A 24,546-nucleotide genomic window follows, 5' to 3' on the forward strand; every position below is an offset into this window, starting at 1 on the left:
GGATTGCCCCCAGCTGGGCGCCGCCATTGGCCGGAAGAAACCAGCGCTACTGCGCATGCTCGGCCACGTCATTCGGCCGCGCCGCTCGCCGCGTCATCCGGACACGCCCCTTCCGGACGCGGCAGCGGCGCCAAGCAGACATGCAGACCAGGACGGCAGCAGACACCTCACCGGACCGATACCGACCCCCGTTAGGCACAGACGGACTCCGAGGACCCAGCAGCCGCACCAAGCATAGACTCCCTCCTCCAGATCCTCCACAGGTACCCCTTTACTGCGGACACCATAGAAGCCAGCCTATATGTGTGAGGCTGCTTCCTCCTGCTACCACCTACACCAACAGTCCCCCTGCCGTGTGGTGCTTCCTGCCCCCTGATCAGGCCGAGGTAGGGGGCCCCCGCTACCAGTATCAGCCTGCCAGGGGTGGGGACGTGTCATACCTTCGACCTTCTTCACAGGCCTGTCTGAAGAGGTTCCGCTGTCAGGGACAGGAAACCAACTGACGTGGGAGAGAGGTACCGCCCTTTTATGTCTGTAGGTTTCCTGTCCCTGAAGGGCGGATCCCCTCTCTCGTTGTGCTGTCATGGCGACTGAATAAATACCTGTTGTTTGTGTGTATATGAGTCCAGTAGGCGGTCCTACAGGGAAGACTGTCAATCACTGACTAGGACCGCCCACTGGACTCATCATGCATACAAACACCTGGGATTTCAATTAATAAAATGCATGATTTTCTGAAACTTTTCCAACAAAAATGCATATGATATATATTAATCCTGCTTCAAGATCATATATCATTTTCACCATCACAGGTTCCCTTTAAGTTTTTTACTAATTTTTTTCCAGTGTTTTACCATACTCATCAAAGTTGTTAAAAAATAAAATCGTGTGAATAAAAAAAAAACACCCGAAAAATGAAAATCATGACACAGGCCAACAATGAACACCAGACAGGTGCATACAGGTTTTATATACACAGCTCTGTCAAAAATTAAGAGACCACCACATCAAAACCCTGTCATGGGCAGCCCAATCTCCAGACCTAAACCCCATTGAAAACCTCTGGAATGTAATCAAGAGGATGAAGGATGGTCACAAGCCATCAAACACAGAAGAACTGCTTACATGTTTGCGCAGGACTGGTGCAAAGCATGCCAAGACGCATGAACGCTGTGATTAAAAATCATGGTTATTCCACAAAATATTGATTTCTGAACTCTTCCTGAGTTAAAACATTAGTATTGTTGTTTCTAAATGATTATGACTTATTTTCATTTTATTTTTTACTTTGCATTATTTGAGGTCTGAAAGCACTGGGGTTTTTGTTTTTTTAACTTTGACCTTTTCAGAAAAATAATACAGAATTTATTGCTTGGAAATTTGGAGACATGTCAGTAGTTTATAGAATAAATGAACGATTTACATTTTACTCAAAAGTATACCTATAAAGAGAAAAATCAGACAAACTGAACTTTTTGCAGTGGTCTCTTAACTTTTGCCAGAGCTGTATGATCTCCTCTTACTAGATTTCTGAGGCCAGTGTATGAAGAAGAGCCATGACGTCCACAGTCCTATAGAGTAAGATGCATGTTATGAATAATACTAGGTGTGCACTAGATATGATCCGCAGGACTGTGTATATGTAGAGAGAGTGGGATCTGTGCAGCAGCAGAGAAGTACAGTAGGGGTCATACACAGTGCTGCAGCTAGGTGGCGCCAGAGCAGAGCCCATACAAGTGACCAGACCGGAAGAAGCTGTTGCATGCTCTCTGCCTGTACTCATTGCTGCTGCTGCTGGAACTTTCTGTCTGTCACCTGGAGAGACCGGGAATATTTGGGGAAAGTTTCCAGTCTTCAGGTCCTGCTGCATATTCAGAAGAGGTAAGTGACGGGTGCTGGGATGGTTGTGCAGGGTTCTGTACAGTGTGGGACAATGCATAAGGGGGGTAAGAGGGAAATCAGCAAAGTTTAGGAGTGAGAGGACTGTGACTCAGCAGCCGGAGAAACTTGTGCTGTCTGATCCCACAGTGCAAAAGAAAGTCTGTGGGAATCCAGGAGGAAATAAAGCCTGCCATTCAATGTCGGAGCTGGGTGCCAAGGGCCCACCAGTAACCAACTCCACGGCCCCACTTTTCAGCTACATGCAAATGTGACATTATCCTCAATCCCAAATCTATATAACAATGACCTGGGTAGATTGATAAATGAATAAGATGTCGCCTTTGTCTGTATATAGTGATTCAAGTATATTGTGCCAAGTACTGCTCATATAAGAGTGTGGTGGCCCACCAGAGGATTCTCCTGTTCTCCTGCCGGCCAGTCCAAGCCTGCTGACATTAGTAGTATTGTCCGAGCAAGCTGTGCCACAAATGCATGAAACTTGCCGCACGTGAATAAGTCGCACAGAGGATCACATCGCGGATTCTCGCTGTTAAATATGAATGTGTCGCATAGTCTCCACAAGATAATGTCGCAAAGTGTCGGAAAACGTCCGGAACAGCATGAAAAAATGTCTTTTTAGGCCATGTGAACAAAACACCCGCCGAGGTTTTTCTAGGCGAAACCGCCATTTCTATCATTTCAATTCTTACCTACCAGAATTAACCTGTCACTTCATGTAATCGCTTCATGGATTCCGAAACCCTTAATAGGGTAAAAGAAGTCACAGAAGACAGAACGTGCACGGTAATGTTGTTCTTACATTGCGATGCACCGTGTTCACTTTTTACAGCGCTTTTTCTGGCGGCTTGCAGGCGGAATCTGCCTTTAAAAAGACACGTTATAACCATGTAACAGCTGAAAAGGAATTGTAAGGTCTGACCACGTGCGACTCGTGAATGTGCAGAACTTCATACTGGCCATAAGTACGTGACAAGGGAGTGGCTTGGAGTAAAGGTGGCATTGCCTTGTGCGGATAGGAGCTGTTGCCAAGGGAAGGACGGGATTGCCCAGGGCGTTCCTGGCATTAGAATGTTATTTGGCAATAGGAAACATTTCAGGTTCACACAGCAATGCCACCTACACAGTCAGGAGGAAGCAAACATGGTATTCTAATACAAGATCAAAACTCTGATTTCTTAAAACTCTGTTATTCCTCCTGAAAATGTATGAATAATTTGACAACTAGGTGCCACAATTGGTGGAGGGGTGTCCCTACACTCTCAATGTCCAATCTGCGGTGGCTGGCGTCATAGACATGTCATGTTCCTCTGCCAATTGTCAATGCATTAATAGATATTTAGGATGAAATAACAAAGGGACGATACAACACGAATGTAAGAAAAGATGCTCCACGATTCAGATTTCCTGGGGAATGCATGTAATTACTAAAGCAGACATGTCAGGAGGGCTATCAGGTCCTAGCTAGATTCTACAAAAGCAGATACTTTGTAGACATGGAGATTGTGTCACTCAGACAAATGAAACATTGTTACGGTGACATTCATTGTCAGGTTTCCCCAAAATGTTGCAGAGTATGGCTCCTCTGAAATATCTACTGATGGACAACTGTCATTTCCATGCAGTGATTCTTCAGCCTAAAAAGATATCAGAACTAGCAGACGGGCAGAGGGCAGTTGCCCATTGCCATCAGTCAGATTCCGGTATTAGATGCCATTTGCAAATTGACAGGAGCAACGTTAGTGGTGGATGTGGGTTTCGCTCTATTTCCATTTCGTCTAACATTGATCAGGTTTGCTTCAGATCATTTTTCTCCAGTGTTTCACTGCTAAAATGTGCCATCTGACATGTCATTGTTTAATTGTGCTCTTTTTTTAATGATAAGAGAAAATAATACAGCTCCTGAATCTAAAAAGAAATGTGTGTAATTTGCAAATAAATGTATTATCCTATGTACTTTTAACGTGTTAGTAAAATTCAAAAGGGTGTTCCAAGATTAGAAATGGATCTAAGGGGTAAGGATTCTCCTTGTGGAGAGTGACAAGCCAGGCCTGGCATGTCAGAGTGAGGAGACTTATACGCCATGCATGCTTCCTCTGTTATGTTACCATCTTTTCAGTTAGCCATTAAAATATTCTAAATATTGTTCTATCTACTGGCTAACACGGTACAAATATATGCCGTATATCTTTCCCGTATTCTCTGTAAGGAGCATGCATGGCGTATAAGTCTCCTCACTCTGACATGCCAGGCCTGGCTTCTCACTCTCCACAAGGAGAAACGTTACTTTGCCCCTTAGATCTCAGTCTTAAGCCTCTCACCCAGCCAAACCAGATCTCACACTTTGCACTGACGAGGGGCAACATCCCAAACCATTGTGTCTGCAAATTGAGATTCTGGTTTGGCTGGTTTCCTAAGTCATATGGCAAGGCTCGTTAAAGGGTCGATATTGACTGTTAGGATTGCTACTTCCAATAGGTAACACTAGAGTTCAAGTCCTTTCCCTCTCTGAAGAGGCAATTTGCAAGATTATAAATAAACATGGCTGCTTTCTTCCAAAAAAAAAAACCAGCACCATATGTCTCTATGTAAAGTCTTGTCTAAAGTCCACTTTAAGGGAGGATATTAGCGAAGGGAATGAGGATGTCGAGTCCATATGGGTTGAAATTCATGGAGGGAAAAATGGTAACAAAATTCTCATTGGGGTCTGTTACAAACCCCCAAATATAACAGAAAGCATGGAAAGTCTACTTCTAAAGCAGATAGATGAAGCTGCAACCCATAATGAGGTCCTGGTTATGGGGGACTTTAACTACCCGGATATTAACTGGGAAACAGAAACCTGTGAAACCCATAAAGGCAACAGGTTTCTGCTAATAACCAAGAAAAATTATCTTTCACAATTGGTGCAGAATCCAACCAGAGGAGCAGCACTTTTAGACCTAATACTATCTAATAGACCTGACAGAATAACAAATCTGCAGGTGGTTGGGCATCTAGGAAATAGCGACCACAATATTGTGCAGTTTCACCTGTCTTTCACTAGGGGGACTTGTCAGGGAGTCACAAAAACATTGAACTTTAGGAAGGCAAAGTTTGACCAGCTTAGAGATGCCCTTAATCTGGTAGACTGGGACAATATCCTCAGAAATGAGAATACAGATAATAAATGGGAAATGTTTAAGAACATCCTAAATAGGAAGTGTAAGCGGTTTATACCTTGTGGGAATAAAAGGACTAGAAATAGGAAAAACCCAATGTGGCTAAACAAAGAAGTAAGACAGGCAATTAACAGTAAAAAGAAAGCATTTGCACTACTAAAGCAGGATGGCACCATTGAAGCTCTAAAAAACTATAGGGAGAAAAATACTTTATCTAAAAAACTAATTAAAGCTGCCAAAAAGGAAACAGAGAAGCACATTGCTAAGGAGAGTAAAACTAATCCCAAACTGTTCTTCAACTATATCAATAGTAAAAGAATAAAAACTGAAAATGTAGGCCCCTTAAAAAATAGTGAGGAAAGAATGGTTGTAAATGACGAGGAAAAAGCTAACATATTAAACACCTTCTTCTCCACGGTATTCACGGTGGAAAATGAAATGCTAGGTGAAATCCCAAGAAACAATGAAAACCCTATATTAAGGGTCACCAATCTAACCCAAGAAGAGGTGCGAAACCGGCTAAATAAGATTAAAATAGATAAATCTCCGGGTCCGGATGGCATACACCCACGAGTACTAAGAGAACTAAGTAATGTAATAGATAAACCATTATTTCTTATTTTTAGTGACTCTATAGCGACAGGGTCTGTTCCGCAGGACTGGCGCATAGCAAATGTGGTGCCAATATTCAAAAAGGGCTCTAAAAGTGAACCTGGAAATTATAGGCCAGTAAGTCTAACCTCTATTGTTGGTAAAATATTTGAAGGGTTTCTGAGGGATGTTATTCTGGATTATCTCAATGAGAATAACTGTTTAACTCCATATCAGCATGGGTTTATGAGAAATCGCTCCTGTCAAACCAATCTAATCAGTTTTTATGAAGAGGTAAGCTATAGACTGGACCACGGTGAGTCATTGGACGTGGTATATCTCGATTTTTCCAAAGCGTTTGATACCGTGCCGCACAAGAGGTTGGTACACAAAATGAGAATGCTTGGTCTGGGGGAAAATGTGTGTAAATGGGTTAGTAACTGGCTTAGTGATAGAAAGCAGAGGGTGGTTATAAATGGTATAGTCTCTAACTGGGTCGCTGTGACCAGTGGGGTACCGCAGGGGTCAGTATTGGGACCTGTTCTCTTCAACATATTCATTAATGATCTGGTAGAAGGTTTACACAGTAAAATATCGATGTTTGCAGATGATACAAAACTATGTAAAGCAGTTAATACAAGAGAAGATAGTATTCTGCTACAGATGGATCTGGATAAGTTGGAAACTTGGGCTGAAAGGTGGCAGATGAGGTTTAACAATGATAAATGTAAGGTTATACACATGGGAAGAGGGAATCAATATCACCATTACACACTGAACGGGAAACCACTGGGTAAATCTGACAGGGAGAAGGACTTGGGGATCCTAGTTAATGATAAACTTACCTGGAGCAGCCAGTGCCAGGCAGCAGCTGCCAAGGCAAACAGGATCATGGGGTGCATTAAAAGAGGTCTGGATACACATGATGAGAGCATTATACTGCCTCTGTACAAATCCCTAGTTAGACCGCACATGGAGTACTGTGTCCAGTTTTGGGCACCGGTGCTCAGGAAGGATATAATGGAACTAGAGAGAGTACAAAGGAGGGCAACAAAATTAATAAAGGGGATGGGAGAACTACAATACCCAGATAGATTAGCGAAATTAGGATTATTTAGTCTAGAAAAAAGACGACTGAGGGGCGATCTAATAACCATGTATAAGTATATAAGGGGACAATACAAATATCTCGCTGAGGATCTGTTTATACCAAGGAAGGTGACGGGCACAAGGGGGCATTCTTTGCGTCTGGAGGAGAGAAGGTTTTTCCACCAACATAGAAGAGGATTCTTTACTGTTAGGGCAGTGAGAATCTGGAATTGCTTGCCTGAGGAGGTGGTGATGGCGAACTCAGTCGAGGGGTTCAAGAGAGGCCTGGATGTCTTCCTGGAGCAGAACAATATTGTATCATACAATTAGGTTCTGTAGAAGGACGTAGATCTGGGGATTTATTATGATGGAATATAGGCTGAACTGGATGGACAAATGTCTTTTTTCGGCCTTACTAACTATGTTACTATGTTACTATGTTACCTGCAGGGCCAGTTTTATATAAGATGTGACCCCAGACAAAATGAAAAGTGGAGCCCCTTGTGTTATTACATTGCGCCATCACACATTTAGGGTGTTTTTACACAGGTAGGTTTCAGACCTTTAAACAAGTGCCAGTCAACTTTATACAAGTCATTCAGCGCTTGATTATTATTTACACAGCGACAAGGTATAATGGGATGGCATGTTCGACAATATGATCGTTCTTTCTCCGCACAGGTTATTGGCGGCACACATTCCGTTTACAGTCGATGATAGGTTGCTGATAACGATGATTTTTGTTCTGGCATAAATAATCCCAATCAAATTTCTTACCTTCCTGTGTCCTCGGCGTGGCTTTTGATTAGCCCCGACAAATCAAATGCCATGGTTGGGACACCAAAAGGTAAGAGATTCGGAAGCCTCTCGTCTAAAGGCCAAGTACTCGCCGCTGCACATTGTACGGATCTGCGCTGTCTTGCTCGATACCCTGTTTTACATCACACTTCTGCGAGCGCTGGTAACAGCCAGGTGTAGGACTCTCACTGATCTGACATTTATTACCTATCCAATGGATGGATGGTTAAAGGGATATCCTATTCAAATCAATAGGAGGAGGATGTGCAGTACCCAGCCGCGACCACTATTCCATCAATGGAGCTGTGCTACTCCCTAACTGAGCAGGTTTGGACGACACCGGGAACAGCTGATCCGTGGAGGTGCTGCCGGATGTCACACCCCCATCGATCATCTGATGGATGGTTAAAGGGATATCCTATTCAAATCAATAGGAGGAGGATGTGCAGTACCCAGCCGCGACCACTATTCCGTCAATGGAGCTGTGCTACTCCCTAACTGAGCAGGCTTGGACGACACCGGGAACAGCTGATCGGTGGAGGTACTGCCGGGTGTCACACCCCCATCGATCAAACAGTGATGACCTGTATAAGGATAGGTCATCAATGTTCAAGTCCTCGCCATCTCCTTTAATATCAATGTAGTGGCCAACCTTTAAAACAAAGCCATAATATAGCTAAAATGTAATATTCTTGATACAGGGGACCATAGGGGAAGTCAGGAAACATAACACCAAATTTTATAAGCAAGTAATAAAAAGCATTATAATCATGTAAAAGCTGATCGAGACCATGATCATGAGAGTCTCTGGTTCTAGTCTCGTGTTTAGTATTTTTCTTTTTGTTTTGCACAGTTAATAAAATAGTATGCCGAGATGGTAATATTTGTGGAAACCAGTGGCTTACATGTACAACATCTACAGTAACTAATAATAATCTCAAAGCTCTCGTAAAGACTATGGTGATTATTTTCTATCTGTGATCTACAGTACATTACGCCTCAGCCTTGCTTTTACGAAGGGGTAAAGTCTACTTCTTTATGCTGAATGTGTGTAGTTGTGAAGGCTGAGAAATTGGCACCTTAGCATAGGAATTTCCCTACTCACGCCAAACATTTACTTATTTGCAAGGAGGAGGGACGATTCCTTGAGATACTGGAATAACAAAATCCACACAACTGGTTTAGTAGGAAGTTTCCTTCTCAATGAGGATTGAGGCAAGAAAAGAATGTCAAGGTTCCTACGCCTTCTCTTTCCACATGGATGGGTGGAGGTGGCAGTTTCCCCTGAATGACTCGGTGCCACCTATTTGATGCTGATCATCTTTGTTATTGGCAGCAGGGCCCTGTCTTATCTCCTGCGGTAGCTTTACACTTGTCTGTGGTGGTCACTGTGTGATTGATGGACACACGCAAGGTCACTGCACATGGTTTGAGGATTAGCAGACACTGATCGGTGTCACATTCTGGAGTCAAGACTGGGTCAAGTTTAATTTATGGGGCTAAAAGTAATTCCAGTTCAGAAGAACAGGACCATGTTTATATGTTAATTTTCAGCTTTTCCTGGGATTTTTGGGTACTCTACTATTTGCAGAATTCCAACACTTTTGGGTTAAATTTAGAACGAAAAGACATCAGAGGGAAGTGAGTAAAATTGAAAACATTTCTATAATTTATACTTACGTATGTCTCCAGACACAGGGATTAAATATGTACCAGCAGTGCCATCTATACGTACAGAGAAGTGCTGGAAAATGATGTAATCATTCAGCTTGTGAACTGAACATATGGTGATGCTGCGTCATTAGACTTCTCCTCTTTATGGAGTTTTCTGAAATGATATAGCTAAGGAAGCAAGGAATATGAATTACAGGTCCAGCTTCCAGGCTCTGCCGGGCATGAAGAGGTATTAAATGCCCCAGTGATTGCCATTGCTCTACCTAGTGCCAGTGGCGCATGAGGATATCCACCATATTTTGCCTCTAGGTTTTGTCCCCATAGTATGAATTGATATAATTAGGACAATACACAATGTTTATTGCTCTTTAAAATTGTCGGATTGAGCAAACCCTAAACGTTGCAAATACTTGAAGGTCTATTACCATCTGTAACAACTGTACGATATCAAAAAGTATTGGTTCCACTTCCAGAGATAAAAAAAAAAAAATAGGACTTACTTTCTTCACAGTTATAGTTGCATGTAAAAGTTTGGGCACCCCTGGTCAAAATTACCGTTATTGTGAACAGTTAAGCAAGGTGAAGATGAAATGGTCTCTAAAAGGTCTAAAGTTAAAGATGACGCATTTCCTTTGTATTTTAGGCTTCAAAATAATATATATTTTCATCTTTTATATTTAAAAAATTACAAAACGGAAAATAGGCTGATGTAAAAGTTTGGGCACCCTGCATGGTTGGCACCTAGAAGCACCCTCTTTTGAATGTATCACAGCTGGTAGATGCGTTTAGTAGGCAGACAAGAGTCTTTTCATTCTTGTTTGAGGGAGTTTCATCCATTCTTCCTTGGAAAATTCTTCCAGTCCTGTGAGATTCCTGGGTCGTCTGGCAATGCACTACTATTTTGAGGTCTAGCCACAAATTTTCAATGATGTTCAGATCAGGGGACTGCGAGGGCCATTGTAAAACCTTCAGCATATGCCTTTTGAGGTTGTCTATTGTGGATTTTGACGTGTGTTTAGGATCTTTATCCATTTGTAGAAGCCATCCTCTTTTCAACTTCAGCTTTTTTACATCTTGTGTTATGTTTACATCAAGAATCTGTTAACATTTAATTTAATCCATTCTTCCCTCTACTTGTGAAATGTCCCCCATGCCATTGGCTGCAGCACACCCCAAAGCATGATTGATCCATCCCCATTCTTAACCCCTTCCCGACCCATGATGCCACGTAGGCGTCATGAAAGTCGGTGCCAATCCGACCCATGACGCCTATGTGGCGTCATGGAAAGATCGCGTCCCTGCAGATCGGGTGAAAGGGTTAACTCCCATTTCACCCGATCTGCAGGGACAGGGGGAGTGGTAGTTTAGCCCAGGGGGGGTGGCTTCACCCCCTCGTGGCTACAATCGCTCTGATTGGCTGTTGAAAGTGAAACTGCCAATCAGAGCGATTTGTAATATTTCACCTATTATAACGGGTAAAATATTACAATCCAGCCATGGCCGATGCTGCAATATCATCGGCCATGGCTGGAAATACTAATGTGCCCCCACCCCACCCCACCGATCGCCCCCCCAGCCCCCCGATCTGGCCGGTACACTGCTCCGGCTCCCCTCCATCCAGTGCTCCGCTCCCCCCCGTGCTCTTGTCCGCTCCCCCCGTGCTCCAATCACCCCCCCGTGCTCCAATCACCCCCCCTGCACTCCGATCCACCCCCCCGGTGCTCCGTTCCACCCCCCCGTGCTCCATTCCAGCCCCCCGTGCTCCGTTCCACGCCCCCCGTGCTCCGTTCCACCCCTCCCGCGCTCCGATTCCCCCCCCCCCGTGCTCCAATGCCCCCCCGTGGTCCCCCCCACCCCATCATACTTACCGATCCAGCCAGGGTCCCGTCCGTCTTCTCCCTGGGCGCCGCCATCTTCCAAAATGGCAGGCGCATGCACAGTGCGCCCGCCGAATCTGCCGGCCGGCAGATTCGTTCCAAAGTGCATTTTGATCACTGACATAGATTATATCTCAGTGATCAAAATAAAAAAAATAATAAATGACCCCCCCCCTTTGTCACCCCCATAGGTAGGGACAATAAAAAAATAAAGAAATTTTTTTTTTCCACTAATGTTAGAATAGGGTTAGGGTTAGGGGTAGGGTTAGGGCTAGGGTTAGGGTTAGGGGTAGGGGTAGGGTTAGGGGTAGGGTTAGGGGTAGGGTTAGGGTTAGGGGTAGGGTTAGGGTTAGGGCTAGGGTTAGGGCTAGGGGTAGGGGTAGGGTTAGGGGTAGGGTTAGGGGTAGGGTTAGGGGTAGGGTTAGGGTTAGGGTTAGGGCTAGGGGTAGGGTTAGGGGTAGGGTTAGTGTTAGGGCTAGGGTTAGGGTTTCGGTATGTGCACACGTATTCTGGTCCTCTGCGGATTTGATAAATCCGCAGTGCTAAACCGCTGCGGATTTACCGCGGTTTTTCTGCGCATTTCACTGCGGCTTTACAACTGCGATTTTCTATTGGAGCAGTTGTAAAACCGCTGCGGAATCCGCACAAAGAAGTGACATGCTGCGGAATGTAAACCGCTGCGTTTCCGTGCAGTTTTTCCGCAGCATGGGCACAGCGATTTTTGTTTCCCGTAGGTTTACATTGAACTGTAAACTCATGGGAAACTGCTGCGGATCCGCAGCGTTTTCCGCAGCGTGTGCACATACCTTTAGAATTAGGCTATGTGCACACTGTGCGGATTTGGCTGCGGATTGGCCGCTGCGGATTCGCAGCAGTGTTCCATCAGGTTTACAGTACCATGTAAACATATGAAAAACCAAATCCGCCGTGCCCATGGTGCGGAAAATACCGCGCGGAAACGCTGCGTTGTATTTTCCGCAGCATGTCAATTCTTTGTGCGGATTCCGCAGCGTTTTACACCTGTTCCTCAATAGGAATCCGCAAGTGAAATCCGCACAAAAAACACTGGAAATCCGCAGGTAAAACGCAGTGCCTTTTACCCGCCGATTTTTCAAAAATGGTGCGGAAATATCTCACACGAATCCGCAACGTGGGCACATAGCCTTAGGGTTAGGGCTGGAATTAGGGTTGTGGTTAGGGTTGTGATTAGGGTTATGGCTACAGTTGGGATTAGGGTTAGGGGTGTGGGGGGGTTAGTGTTGGAGTTAGAATTGAGGGGTTACCACTGTTTAGGCACATCAGGGGTCTCCAAACGCAACATGGCGCCACCATTGATTCCAGCCAATCTCGTATTCAAAAAGTCAAATGGTGCTCCCTCACTTCCGAGCCCTGACGTGTGCCCAAACAGTGGTTTACCCCCACATATGGGGTACCAGCATACTCAGGACAAACTGCGCAACAATTACTGGGGTCCAATTTCTCCTGTTACCCTTGTGAATCTAAAAAAATGCTTGCTAAAACATAATTTTTGAGGAAAGAAAAATGATTTTTTATTTTCACGGCTCTGCGTTGTAAACGTCTGTGAAGCACTTGGGGGTTCAAAGTGCTCACCACATATCTAGATAAGTTCCTTGGGGGGTCTAGTTTCTAAAATGGGGTCACTTGTGGGGGTTTCTACTGTTTAGGCACACCAGGGGCTCTGCAAACGCAACGTGACACCCGCAGACCATTCCATCAAAGTCTGCATTTCAAAACGTCACTACTTCAATTCCAAGCCCCGGCATGTGCCCAAACTGTGGTTTACCTCCACATATGGGGTATCACCGTACTCAGGAGAAACTGGACAACAAATATTGGGGTCAAATTTCTCCTGTTACCCTTGGGAAAATTTAAAAATTCTGGGCTAAATAATTATTTTTGAGGAAAGAAAACGTATTTATTATTTTCACGGCTCTGCATTATAAACTTCTATGAAGCGCTTGGGGGTTCAAAGTGCTCACCACACATCTAGATAAGTTCCTTTCGGGGTCTAGTTTCCAAAATGGGGTCACTTGTGGGGGGTTTCTACTGTTAAGCCACATCAGGGGCTCTGCAAACGCAACGTGACGCCCACAGAGCATTCCATCAAAGTCTGCATTTCAAAACGTCACTACTTCACTTCCGAGCCTCGGCATGTGCCCAAACAGTGGTTTACCCCCACATATGAGGTATCAGCGTACTCAGGAGAAACTGGACAACAACTTTTGGGGTCCAATTTCTTCTGTAACCCTTGGGAAAATAAAAAATTCTGGGCTAAATAATTATTTTTGAGGAAAGAAAACGTATTTATTTTTATCACGGCTCTACATTATAAACTTCTATGAAGCACTTGGGGGTTCAAAGTGCTCAACACACATCTAGATAAGTTCCTTTGGGGGTCTAGTTTCCAAAATGGGGTCACTTGTGGGGGGTTTCTACTGTTAAGCCACATCAGGGGCTCTGCAAACACAACGTGACGCCCACAGAGCATTCCATCAAAGTCTGCATTTCAAAACGTCACTACTTCACTTCCGAGCCCCGGCATGTGCCCAAACAGTGATTTACCCCCACATATGGGGTATCAGCGTACTCAGGAGAAACTGGACAACAACTTTTGGGGTCAAATTTCTCCTGTTACCCTTGGGAAAATAAAAAATTGCAGGCTAAAAGATCATTTTTGAGAAAATATTTTATTTTTTTTATTTTCATGGCTCTGCGTTATAAACTTCTGTGAAGCACTTGGAGGTTCAAAGTCCTCACCACACATCTAGATTAGTTCCTTTGGGGGTCTAGTTTCCAAAATGGTGTCATTTCTGGGGGATCTCCAATGTTTAGGCACACAGGGGCTCTCCAAACGTGACATGGTGTCCGCTAATGATTGGAGCTAATTTTCCATTTAAAAAGCCAAATGGCGTGCCATCCCTTCCGAGCCCTGCCGTGCGCCCAAACAGTGGTTTACCCCCACATATGGGGTATCAGCGTACTCAGGACAAACTGGACAACAATATTTGGGGTCCAATTTCTCCTATTATCCTTGGCAAAATAGGAAATTCCAGGCTAAAAAATCATTTTTGAGGAAAGAAAAATTATTTTTTATTTTCATGGCTCTGCGTTATAAACTTCTGTGAAGCACCTGGGGGTTTAAAGTGCTCAATATGCATCTAGATAAGTTCCTTGGGGGGTCTAGTTTCCAAAATGGGGTCACTTGTGGGGGAGCTCCAATGTTTAGGCACACAGGGGCTCTCCAAACGCAACATGGTGTCCGCTAACAATTGGAGCTAATTTTCCATTCAAAAAGTCAAATGGCGCGCCTTCCCTTCCGAGCCCTGCCGAGTGCCCAAACAGTGGTTTACCCCCACATATGAGGTATCGACGTACTCGGGAGAAATTGCCAAACAAATTTTATGATCCATTTTATCCTACTGCCCATGTGAAAATGAAAAAATTGAGGCGAAAAGAATTTTTTTGTGAAAAAAAAGTACTTTTTCATTTTTACAGATCAATTTGTGAAGCACCTGAGGGTTTAAAGTGCTCACTAGGCATCTAAATAAGTTCCTTGGGGGGTCTAGTTTCCAAAATGGGGTCACTTGTGGGGGAGCGCCAATGTTTAGGCACACAGGAGCTATCCAAACGCGACATGGTGTCCGCTAACGATGGAAATAATTTTTCATTCAAAAAGTCAAATGGCGCTCCTTCCCTTCCGAGCCTTGCCATGTGCCCAAACAGTGGTTTACCCCCACCTGTGAGGTATTGGTGTACTCAGGAGAAATTGCCCAACACATTTTAGGATCCATTTTATCCTGTTGCCCATGTGAAAATGAAAAAATTGAGGCTAAAAGAATTTTTTTGTGAAAAAAAAGTACTTTTTCATTTTTACGGATCAATTTGTGAAGCACCTGGGGGTTCAAAGTGCTCACTATGCATCTAGATAAGTTCCTTGGGGCGTCTAGTTTCCAAAATGGGGTCACTTGTGGGGGAGCTCCAATTTTTAGGCACACGGGGGCTCTCCAAACATGACATGGTGTCCGCTAAAGAGTGGAGCCAATTTTTGATTCAAAAAGTCAAATGGCGCTCCTTCCCTTCCAAGCCCTGCCGTGCGCCCAAACAGTGGTTTACCCCCACATATGAGGTATCAGCGTACTCAGGACAAATTGGACAACAACTTTCGTGGTTCAGTTTCTCCTTTTACCATTGGGAAAATAAAAAAATTGTTGCTAAAAGATAATTTTTGTGACTAAAAAGTTAAATGTTCATTTTTTCCTTCCATGTTGCTTCTGCTGCTGTGAAGCACCTGAAGGGTTAATAAACTTCTTGAATGTGGTTTTGAGTACCTTGAGGGGTGCAGTTTTTAGAATGGTGTCACTTTTGGGTATTTTCAGCCATATAGACCCCTCAAACTGACTTCAAATGTGAGATGGTCCCTAAAAAAAATGGTTTTGTAAATTTCGTTGTAAAAATGAGAAATCGCTGGTCAAATTTTAACCCTTATAACTTCCTAACAAAAAAAAATTTTGTTTCCAAAATTGTGCTGATGTAAAGTAAACATGTGGGAAATGTTATTTATTAACTATTTTGTGTCACATATCTCTCTGGTTTAACAGAATAAAAATTCAAAATGTGAAAATTGCGAAATTTTCAAAATTTTCGCCAAATTTCCGTTTTTATCACAAATAAACGCAGAATTTATTGACCTAAATTTACCACTAACATGAAGCCCAATATGTCACGAAAAAACAATCTCAGAACCGCTAGGATCCGTTGAAGCGTTCCTGAGTTATTACCTCATAAAGGGACACTGGTCAGAATTGCAAAAAACGGCAAGGTCTTTAAGGTCAAAATAGGCTGGGTCATGAAGGGGTTAATGGTTGGTGAGATGTTCTTTTCCTGAAATTCTGAGCCTTTTTATCTCCACACATACCTTTAATCATTGTGCCAAAGAGTTATATTTTTACCTCCGGTCCACAAGATTTGTGTCCAAAAAATGCATCAGGCTTATTTAGATGTTCTTTGGCATACTTGTGACACTGAATTTTATGGTGAGGACACAGGAGAGGATTTCCTCTGATGTCTCTTCCATAAAGGCCATATTTGTGCAGGTGTCGCTAAACAGTAGAACAATGTACCACAATTCCAGATTCTGCTAACTCTTTCTGAAGGACTTTTGCAGTCAAGCATTGGTTTTGATTTGTCACTCTAGCCATCCTACGAGCAGCTCTCACTGAAATTTTGCTTGGTCTGCCAGACCTTATCTTGACCTCCACTGTTCTGGTTCATTGCCATTTCTTAATTACATTTCAAACTGAGGAAAGGGCAACTTGAAAAAACTTTGCTATCTTCTTAAGTTACATGCACACATTGGGTATCTGGTGAGTTTTTTACTTCAGTATTTGTAAGACAAAATCAGAAGTGGGTGATAAATCCAGAAGTGGTGACCTGTTTCTATTATACTTTTCCTCTGATTGCTCCACTTCTGGTTTTGGCTTACAAATACTGAGCTAAAATACTGACCAAATACTGAACATGTGAACATGGTCTTATAGTCTTCTCCTGCTTTGTGGGCCTCCACCATTTTCATTTTCAGAGTGCTAGGCAGCTGCTTAGAAGAACCCATGGCTGCTGTTTTTGACACAAGGTTAGAAGAGGCTGGGTTTTTATAAAGCTGGGAAATTTGCATCACCTGGCCTTTCCTGACGATGATAGTGAGCAAGCCATAACCCTAACAGGCTAATTAAGGTCTGAAACCTTAGTCAAAGTCATCTGAGCACACATATCTCCAGGGGTGCCCAAACTTTAGCATTGACCCATTTTTCTTTTTGTAATTTGTAAAATCAAGAAATAAATAATTTTTTTTGTTGCCTAAAATAAAGGAAATGTGTCATCTTTAATTTTAGCCCCTTTAGAGATCATTTCATCTTCAACTTGCTTAAATGTTCGCAATAACAGTAATTTTGACCAGAATTCCCAAACTTTTACATGTCGCTGTAGATTGTCAGAAAGGAGGAGACCATGCATGCATGTGGCACTTTCCATTGCAGTTTATGTATCTTAGGGAAATCGTCAAGTATTTCATTTATCCCATGAAACTAAGATGGAGATCACTTCGGACGTGTATGACCACATCTTCCCTTCATCTACTCCTTACTGCAGCTCAGTGCAGGACTCAAGAGACCCCCATCCGGAAGAGCCACACAGTGCTCTATTAATACTTATTCGTCCAGCACTGTGTAGTACTTTTCTCTGACATGAAAAATACACGTGAGCAGCCCAGATAGAATCATGTCTACCATCAGATGGTTGAGGGCGGCACAGTGTATCATCGAAGGCCACATGTGGCTTCCAGCCTGCCTATCGCTCACACATAGCTTTTTCAGCTTGCAAAAGTTTGATGTGGTTGCAAATGATAAACGATCCAGTAGTGCTCCTGTAGAGAACAGGTTGTTGACAGCGTCAGGTGTGGTTTCTTTCTTTCTGTAGGAATGCATTAGTTGTTGAAAATGTAAATTTATAAGAATGCGACAGTGAAATGAATCCAGAACACAAAGGATGAATGATGAATGATAGCTCTGCAGGCATGGAGGAGGGTGCTGCTTCAAAGGGATTAGTGTTGAGACAATGGAATTGTTGTGTTTTATGACTTCCTTCCAAATTCTGCTTAATTGTACAACTGGAACAGCTTGCCTTGCACAGGCGTGTACTACGGAGGACATAGAATGAACTTCAATCCAATATTGCGGCCAGCATGCAGCCAGCGGTTAAGGAAAGGGTATATCAAACACCCGAAAACTCCGCCCATATGACCAAAAACTGGTCCCGCCAAATTCAGGTGACAGGTTCCCTTTAAGAATTTGGTGCAGAAATATCTGCCCCGCTTCTGCATCTCTTACCAGGAAAAACGCAGCTTAAAATAAGCGCGTTTTTGATGCATTTTTCACATGCGTTTCTGTTGCACATTTTTCCCACTCAATAGTATGGGTGAAATCTGCAGCAAAAACGCTGAAAGAATTGATATGCTCCAGATATAAATCTGCAAGTGACAAATAAACAACGTGTGCATGAGACTTCAGGGTTCACTCATTCACTTTAATGGCATCAGGAAACCTTTCAGGTTTTGTGACAAATCGGCACAGAAAAAATGTGATAAAAACACGAGAAATCTTCCACATGTGTACATGGTATTATACAAGTTTATTGTGTGTAATGATATAGAGATTTCTATTTAAACCCTTTCCAACGATGGGCATAATAGTACGCCCACGTCGGAATCCCTCCCTTTGATGTGAGCTCCGGCACTGAGCCCACATCTTTCCCTGCACATGTCAGCTGTTTTGAACAACTGACATGTGCCTCTAACAGCCGCGGGTGGAATCGCGATACACCCGTGGCTGTTCACCTATTAAATGCCGCTGTCAATCTCTGACAGCAACATTTAACTTGCGCTTCCGGGAAGGATGCCGGAAATCCCACCCATCGGTGACCCCGTCACGTGATCGCGGGTCACCGATGGGTCGACATGACAACGAGAGGTCTCCAGCAGACCTCTGTGGTTGTCAGTGCCGGATTTATGATTTTTTATAAGTCTCTTTAACACATACCCTCTTGGAAAGTCCACAAAAAGTGAAACAGAGAAAAATTTTAAGACACTCATTAAGGTTTTCACTATATTATCTCCAGAACCTGACAGTCACCTGAAAGTTGTGAGCTTCTGCCATTCAACACTTTTCAGCCAATTAGGATCATTATGACTGTTCTTAGCAATGCACATTGGTGGAGAGCAGCTAACAGACAGGGGAGACAACAAACAATGCTCCTCCATAAATGTCCTTTTCAGCTTGATGCCAGGTACAGTAACCAATTTTACCCAGAACATTTAACCCTTTATGGCAATCTTATAAATGGTCTTGGATTATGTGTCTGCATCTTCTCATTGTGGGAACGGTGGGATTAAGAAACAAGTCTTCCGTTGTTCATGAGAAATCCATGATATCGTGTTAGGACTGGACTTTCTGGAGGAGTATATAAACTTGTTCCACCAACTTTTCTATCCTGTGTGAGTGAAAGTGCAGGAGAGTGCGCAAACTTGGGCTGTTTCCTTAGTTATTAGTCAGTAAAAAAGTTAGCAAGTTGGAAAATATCTGAAAGTGCTATGTAGTGCAGCAGAGTTGAAACAGTGTGACAGATAGGCAGGGACCACAAAAGTTCAACATAAAATTGTCTTTATTCTCAGACTTACATAAACAGAAGTGATATATTACAGATCACAGTGCAGCTTCCACAAATAGTCCTTGTTCCAACCTGTTGCCACAGGCAATGGCACCACTGTAACTCCTGGGTGCGTCAGCTGCTGTGAAGTCCCTGGCTCTGTATTGGCTTCACACAGGCCTGGGTTGCACAGAGCCTCCTGCTCTGCAGCTTGCAAGACTCCAACTTGACCCACCCAAAGCCAAACTCAGAGATTAAATCGAATAGTGGCCATAGAACCACTTGCAAAACCTGGAGAGGAGAAAGGCATTCGCCCTACTACCAAACCTGTAAATCCCTCTAAAAATAGAAGCCCTTGTCGGGTTTTCCTAAAAATCTGACTAGGTCAACTACTTGGACCCAATGCAGACTTACTTTTATTTTGCCTTGTGATTCACATGCATCCTGCAGTAAACAGAATGTGCTCCAGTGGGATTAATATGACTCCTTCTGCATCCTGGGGGACACATATCGACCCTCGTATATGATCCCCCTCACTGCCTCACAGCTATCATCTGAATAAAAAGTGGAGATGCCTGTTATCTAGGTCCATGAATGGGTTGGCATAGTGGGCATGATAAACAGGTCTAAGTACAAATTAACAAAATAAAACCTTAATTTTTAACATGCCTATTTGGCATCCAACTTCCCTGCATCTTAGAAACCGCCCTGGAGACTGTATTATGTGTGCGGAGAAATCCTCATAAGCCTTTTGCATAGTTGACCTTTGTATCTAGAACTTCTGTCTCTTGGATCTACATGGCTGCCCATCTGTAGGGAAAAACGTTTTATATTTAGTGCACTAGACACAATTGTGGTGTTGATATTTATGAAGTCAACATGCCCGCTTTACCCCCAGAAATAATAATGTTCACTGTGCCCTCCTGTAGGAAAAAAAATACAAGTTTTTGTGTCCTTGAATTATATAGTACCTGCCATTGTTATTGTGCCACTGAAATAAATTATTGCCATTGTGCCCCTCCAACAATACTCACTTCATGCTGCCACTCAGAATTGGCCTCTTCTGGCTAGGTTTGGCTACTGCAACATAGATGGCACAATTATTTTATGATGCCTCTTTTAGGGCTCATACTCACTTGCGAGCAACTCGGATGAGTCTCGCATGTTAAAACCCGGCGCTGCTGCCGGCACTCAGATTGGAGAGTGCGGCCGCATAGGAATACATGCAGCCGCACTCTCCGCTCCTCTGTGCCAGGTGCAGTACCGGGTATTGCCGTGCAAGACTCATCCGAGTTTCTCGCAAGTGAGTATGAGCCCTTAGAATCATAGAATGTTTGAGTTGGAAGGGACCTCCAGGGTAATCGTGTCCAACGTCCTGCTCAATGCAAGGTTCACTAAACCATCTCAGACAAATGTCTGTCCAGCCTCTGCTTGAAGACTTCCATTGAAGGAGAACTCACCACCTCTTGTGGCAGCCTGTTCTACTCATTGATCACTCTCACTGTCAAAAAGTTTTTTTCTAACATCTAATCTGTATCTTCTCCCTTACAGTTTCATTCCATTGCTTCTCCTGTTTCCATGTGCAAATGAGAATAATGATGATCCCTCTACACGGTGACGTCCCTTCAGATATTTGTAGACAGCTATTAATCATAGCCTTCTTTTTTGCAAGCTAAACATTCCCAGATCCTCTAACCGTTCCTCGTAGGACATACTTTGAAGTCCACTCACCATCCTGGTAGCTCTTCTCTGAACTTACTCCAGTTTTTCAAAGTCTTTTTTAACCCCTTCATGACCAGGGGATTTTTCGTTTTTCCGTGTTCGTTTTTCGCTCCCCTCCTTCCCAGAGCCATAACTTTTTTATTTTTCCGTCAATTTGGCCATGTGAGGGCTTATTTTTTGCGGGACGAGTTGTACTTTTGAACGACATCATTGGTTTTAGCATGTCGTGTACTAGAAAACGGGAAAAAAATTCCAAGTGCGGTGAAATTGCAAAAAAAGTGCAATCCCACATTGGTTTTTTGTTTGGCTTTTTTGCTAGGTTCACTAAATGCTAAAAATGACCTGCCATTATGATTCTCCAGGTCATTACGAGTTCATAGACACCAAACATGACTAGGTTATTTTTTATCTAAGTGGTGAAAAAAAATTCCAAACTTTGCTAAAAAAAAAAAAAAAAAATTGCGCCATTTTCCGATACTCGTAGCGTCTCCATTTTTCGTGATCTGGGGTCGGTTGAGGGCTTATTTTTTGCGTGCCGAGATGACGTTTTTAATGATAGCATTTCGGTGCAGATATGTTCTTTTGATCGCCCGTTATTGCATTTTAATGCAATGTCGCGGCGACCAAAAAAACGTAATTCTGGCGTTTCGAGTTATTTCCCGCTACGCTGTTTAGCGATCAGGTTAATACTTTTTTTTATTTGATAGATCGGGCAATTCTGAGCGCGGCAATACCAAATATGCGTAGATTTGATATTTTTTTTATTGATTTATTTTGATTGGGGCGAAAGGGGGGTGATTTAAACTTTTATGTTTTTTTTATTTTTTTCACATTTTTTTAAACTTTTTTTTTTAACTTTTGCCATGCTTCAATAGCCTCCATGGGAGGCTAGAAGCAGGGACAGCACGATCGGCTCTGCTACATAGCAGCGATCTGCTGATCGCTGCTATGTAGCAGAATTGCACGTGTGCTGTGAGCGCCGACCACAGGGTGGCGCTCACAGCGACGGGAAATCAGTAACCATAGAGGTCTCAAGGACCTCTATGGCTACAATGGAGACGCATCGCCGACCCCCGGACATGTGACGGGGGTCGGCGATGACGTCATTTCCGGCCGCCCGGCCGGAAGCGGTAGTTAAATGCCGCTGTCTGCGTTTGACAGCGGCATTTAACTAGTTAATAGGTGCGGGCAGATCGCGATTCTGCCCGCGCCTATTACGGGCACATGTCAGCTGTTTAAAACAGCTGACATGTCCCGGCTTTGGTGCGAGCTCACCGCGGAGCCCTGCATCAAAGCAGGGGAGCCGGCATCGGACGGTATAGTACGTCCGATGCCGGTAAGGGGTTAAATTGTGGTGCTCAGAACTGGACGTAGTATTCCAGATGAGGCCTGAACAAGGAGGAGTGTGGGTTTCTTTTACCATATTGAACATTGATTTAACAACTAGTTTGGGATAAGTGGCCGATCCCACCCCTGCTATCTCCAGAAATAGGATTGTCTATTACTGGCCTTTGTGTGTTGGCATATTCACCTTTTGGTACTCTTATGCAGCTGTGTTATTCCTCCAAATATCATTATATTATAGAGATATTCTATCGGTTACTCAAGATTGTGCCGATTGCTGGACACAAAAAAAAGCGTTGGTGCCATGTGGCTTCATGGACTTTTATGGGTGCTATATTATATCTCCATAGATATTGACCATTGAAAAGACCTATAGAACAGCTATATGTTTGCCCGAATTCTTTAAGACTTTGACCTGTCGAGTCTCCCGGAAGTTACAAGTGACTTGTCATGTTGTGGGTTTCTTATGGGCAATCTAATAAAGGTGTGCTTGCACTGATAGTGCCATTATCTGATGAGTGTAACCTTGCTACTGCTTCTTGATTTAATTGGTGATTTATGGAATCTATTTATCATTATGACCCTCATTGACCATGGGATCGGTGCATTTATCATGCAATGAACATTGAACTCTTACTGATAATAATTGCAATGCCATTAAAATGTCATTTCTAAGATTCTAGAAAGTTTATTTCTACGTATGGATTGTGAACTGTAAAACATTTCTATGATCGGATTATCACAAGACACTATGGATCAATCTGTGCTTGGGGTTTTTTTTTCAACAGTTTTTCCATAATTTTGTTTTGCATGTAAATACTTGATTAGTGCCTTAGGCATGACATTTGACATTGCAAATCATCGTTATCTGCAGATTAATACATTTGTGGTGGCCATTTATGTGATGTGGCCAATTGTGGTGAGAAAGAAGGTTATTTTGCACATGGAGAAGCCGAAGCTGAGGCACTCTGTATGCCGCTTTATTACAATTATATGAAAAAGTTTGGGCACCCCTATTAATCTTAAGCTTAAAGTTTTATAAGATGCCTATGCAGCATCAATAGTAAAAATATGTCATGTTAAAAATAATAAAAAAACCTGCTATACTCACCCTCCGCCGCCTTTCCCGCTCCTCGTGACGCTCCCGGGACCGCTCCATTGCAAGCGGCAGCTTCCGGTCCCAGGGCTGGTGTGCGACAAGGACCTGCCGTGACGTCACGGTCATGTGACCGCGACGTCATCACAGTTCCTGCTCACACCAGCCCTGGGACCGGAAGCTGCAGCTTGCAATGGAGCGGTCCCGGGAGCGTCGCGAGGAGCGGGAAAGGCGGCAGATGGTGAGTATAGAAGGACTTCAACGGGCCTTCGGAAGGTGAGTATGTGTTTATTTTTTTTTTTTAATTCTCTATACTACGTGGCTCTGTGCTGTATACTCCGACGCTGTGCAATATACTACGTGCCTGGGCAATATACTACGTGGCTGGACAATATACTCTGTCGCTGTGCAATATACTATGTCACTGGGCAATATACTACGTGGGCTGGGCAATATACTACGTAGGCTGGGCAATATACTACGTGGGCTGTGCAATATACTACGTCACTGGGCAATATACTACGTGAGTTGGCAATATACTACGTCGCTGGGCAATATACTACATGGGCTGTACAATATACTACGTAACTACGTCCCTGGGCAATATACTTCGTGGGCTGTGCAATATACTACGTGGCTGGGCAATATACTACGTGGCTGGGCAATACACTACGTCACTGGACAATATACTACGTCACTGGGCAATATGCTACATAACTACGTCGCTGGGCAATATACTACGTGGGCTGTGCAATATACTACGTAGTATATTGCCCAGCCACGTAGTATATTGCACAGCCCACATAGTATATTGCCCAGCCACGTAGTATATTGCTCAGTCACGTAGTATATTGCCCAGCCACGTGACTGAGCAATATACTACGTGACTGAGCAATATACTACGTCGCTGGGCAATATACTACGTGGACATGCATATTCTAGAATACCCGATGCGTTAGAATCGTGCCACCATCTAGTTTCTTCATAAGGACAAACCACAAAGATCATTGTGGATTGTCCTAATGAAAAAGTGTCACTGCGAAACGCGTCAATCAATAAGCCACATTTCCCATCTACT

At 43.5% G+C, this 24,546-nt stretch overlaps 1 protein-coding gene across 3 annotated transcripts in view; it reads left to right on the forward strand.

Moving 5' to 3' along the window:
- The first annotated feature begins 1,748 nt into the window (after positions 1–1,748).
- The window catches only part of MAP3K20 (mitogen-activated protein kinase kinase kinase 20), a 196,013-nt gene continuing 173,215 nt past the window's right edge, over positions 1,749–24,546 (forward strand). The window contains exon 1 of one of the 3 annotated variants that reach the window (XM_069733161.1): positions 1,749–1,881. In XM_069733161.1, the coding sequence (XP_069589262.1) occupies positions 1,763–1,881 (119 nt within the window). In that variant the 5' untranslated portion in view covers positions 1,749–1,762. Of the gene's footprint in view, positions 1,882–9,002; positions 9,180–24,546 lie in introns of those variants that run through there. The other 2 variants (XM_069733165.1, XM_069733162.1) reach the window with 2 other exon arrangements.

The sequence above is a fragment of the Ranitomeya imitator genome, chromosome 7 (assembly GCF_032444005.1).
Source record: "Ranitomeya imitator isolate aRanImi1 chromosome 7, aRanImi1.pri, whole genome shotgun sequence".
In the NCBI taxonomy this organism is placed as follows: Eukaryota; Metazoa; Chordata; class Amphibia; order Anura; family Dendrobatidae; genus Ranitomeya; species Ranitomeya imitator.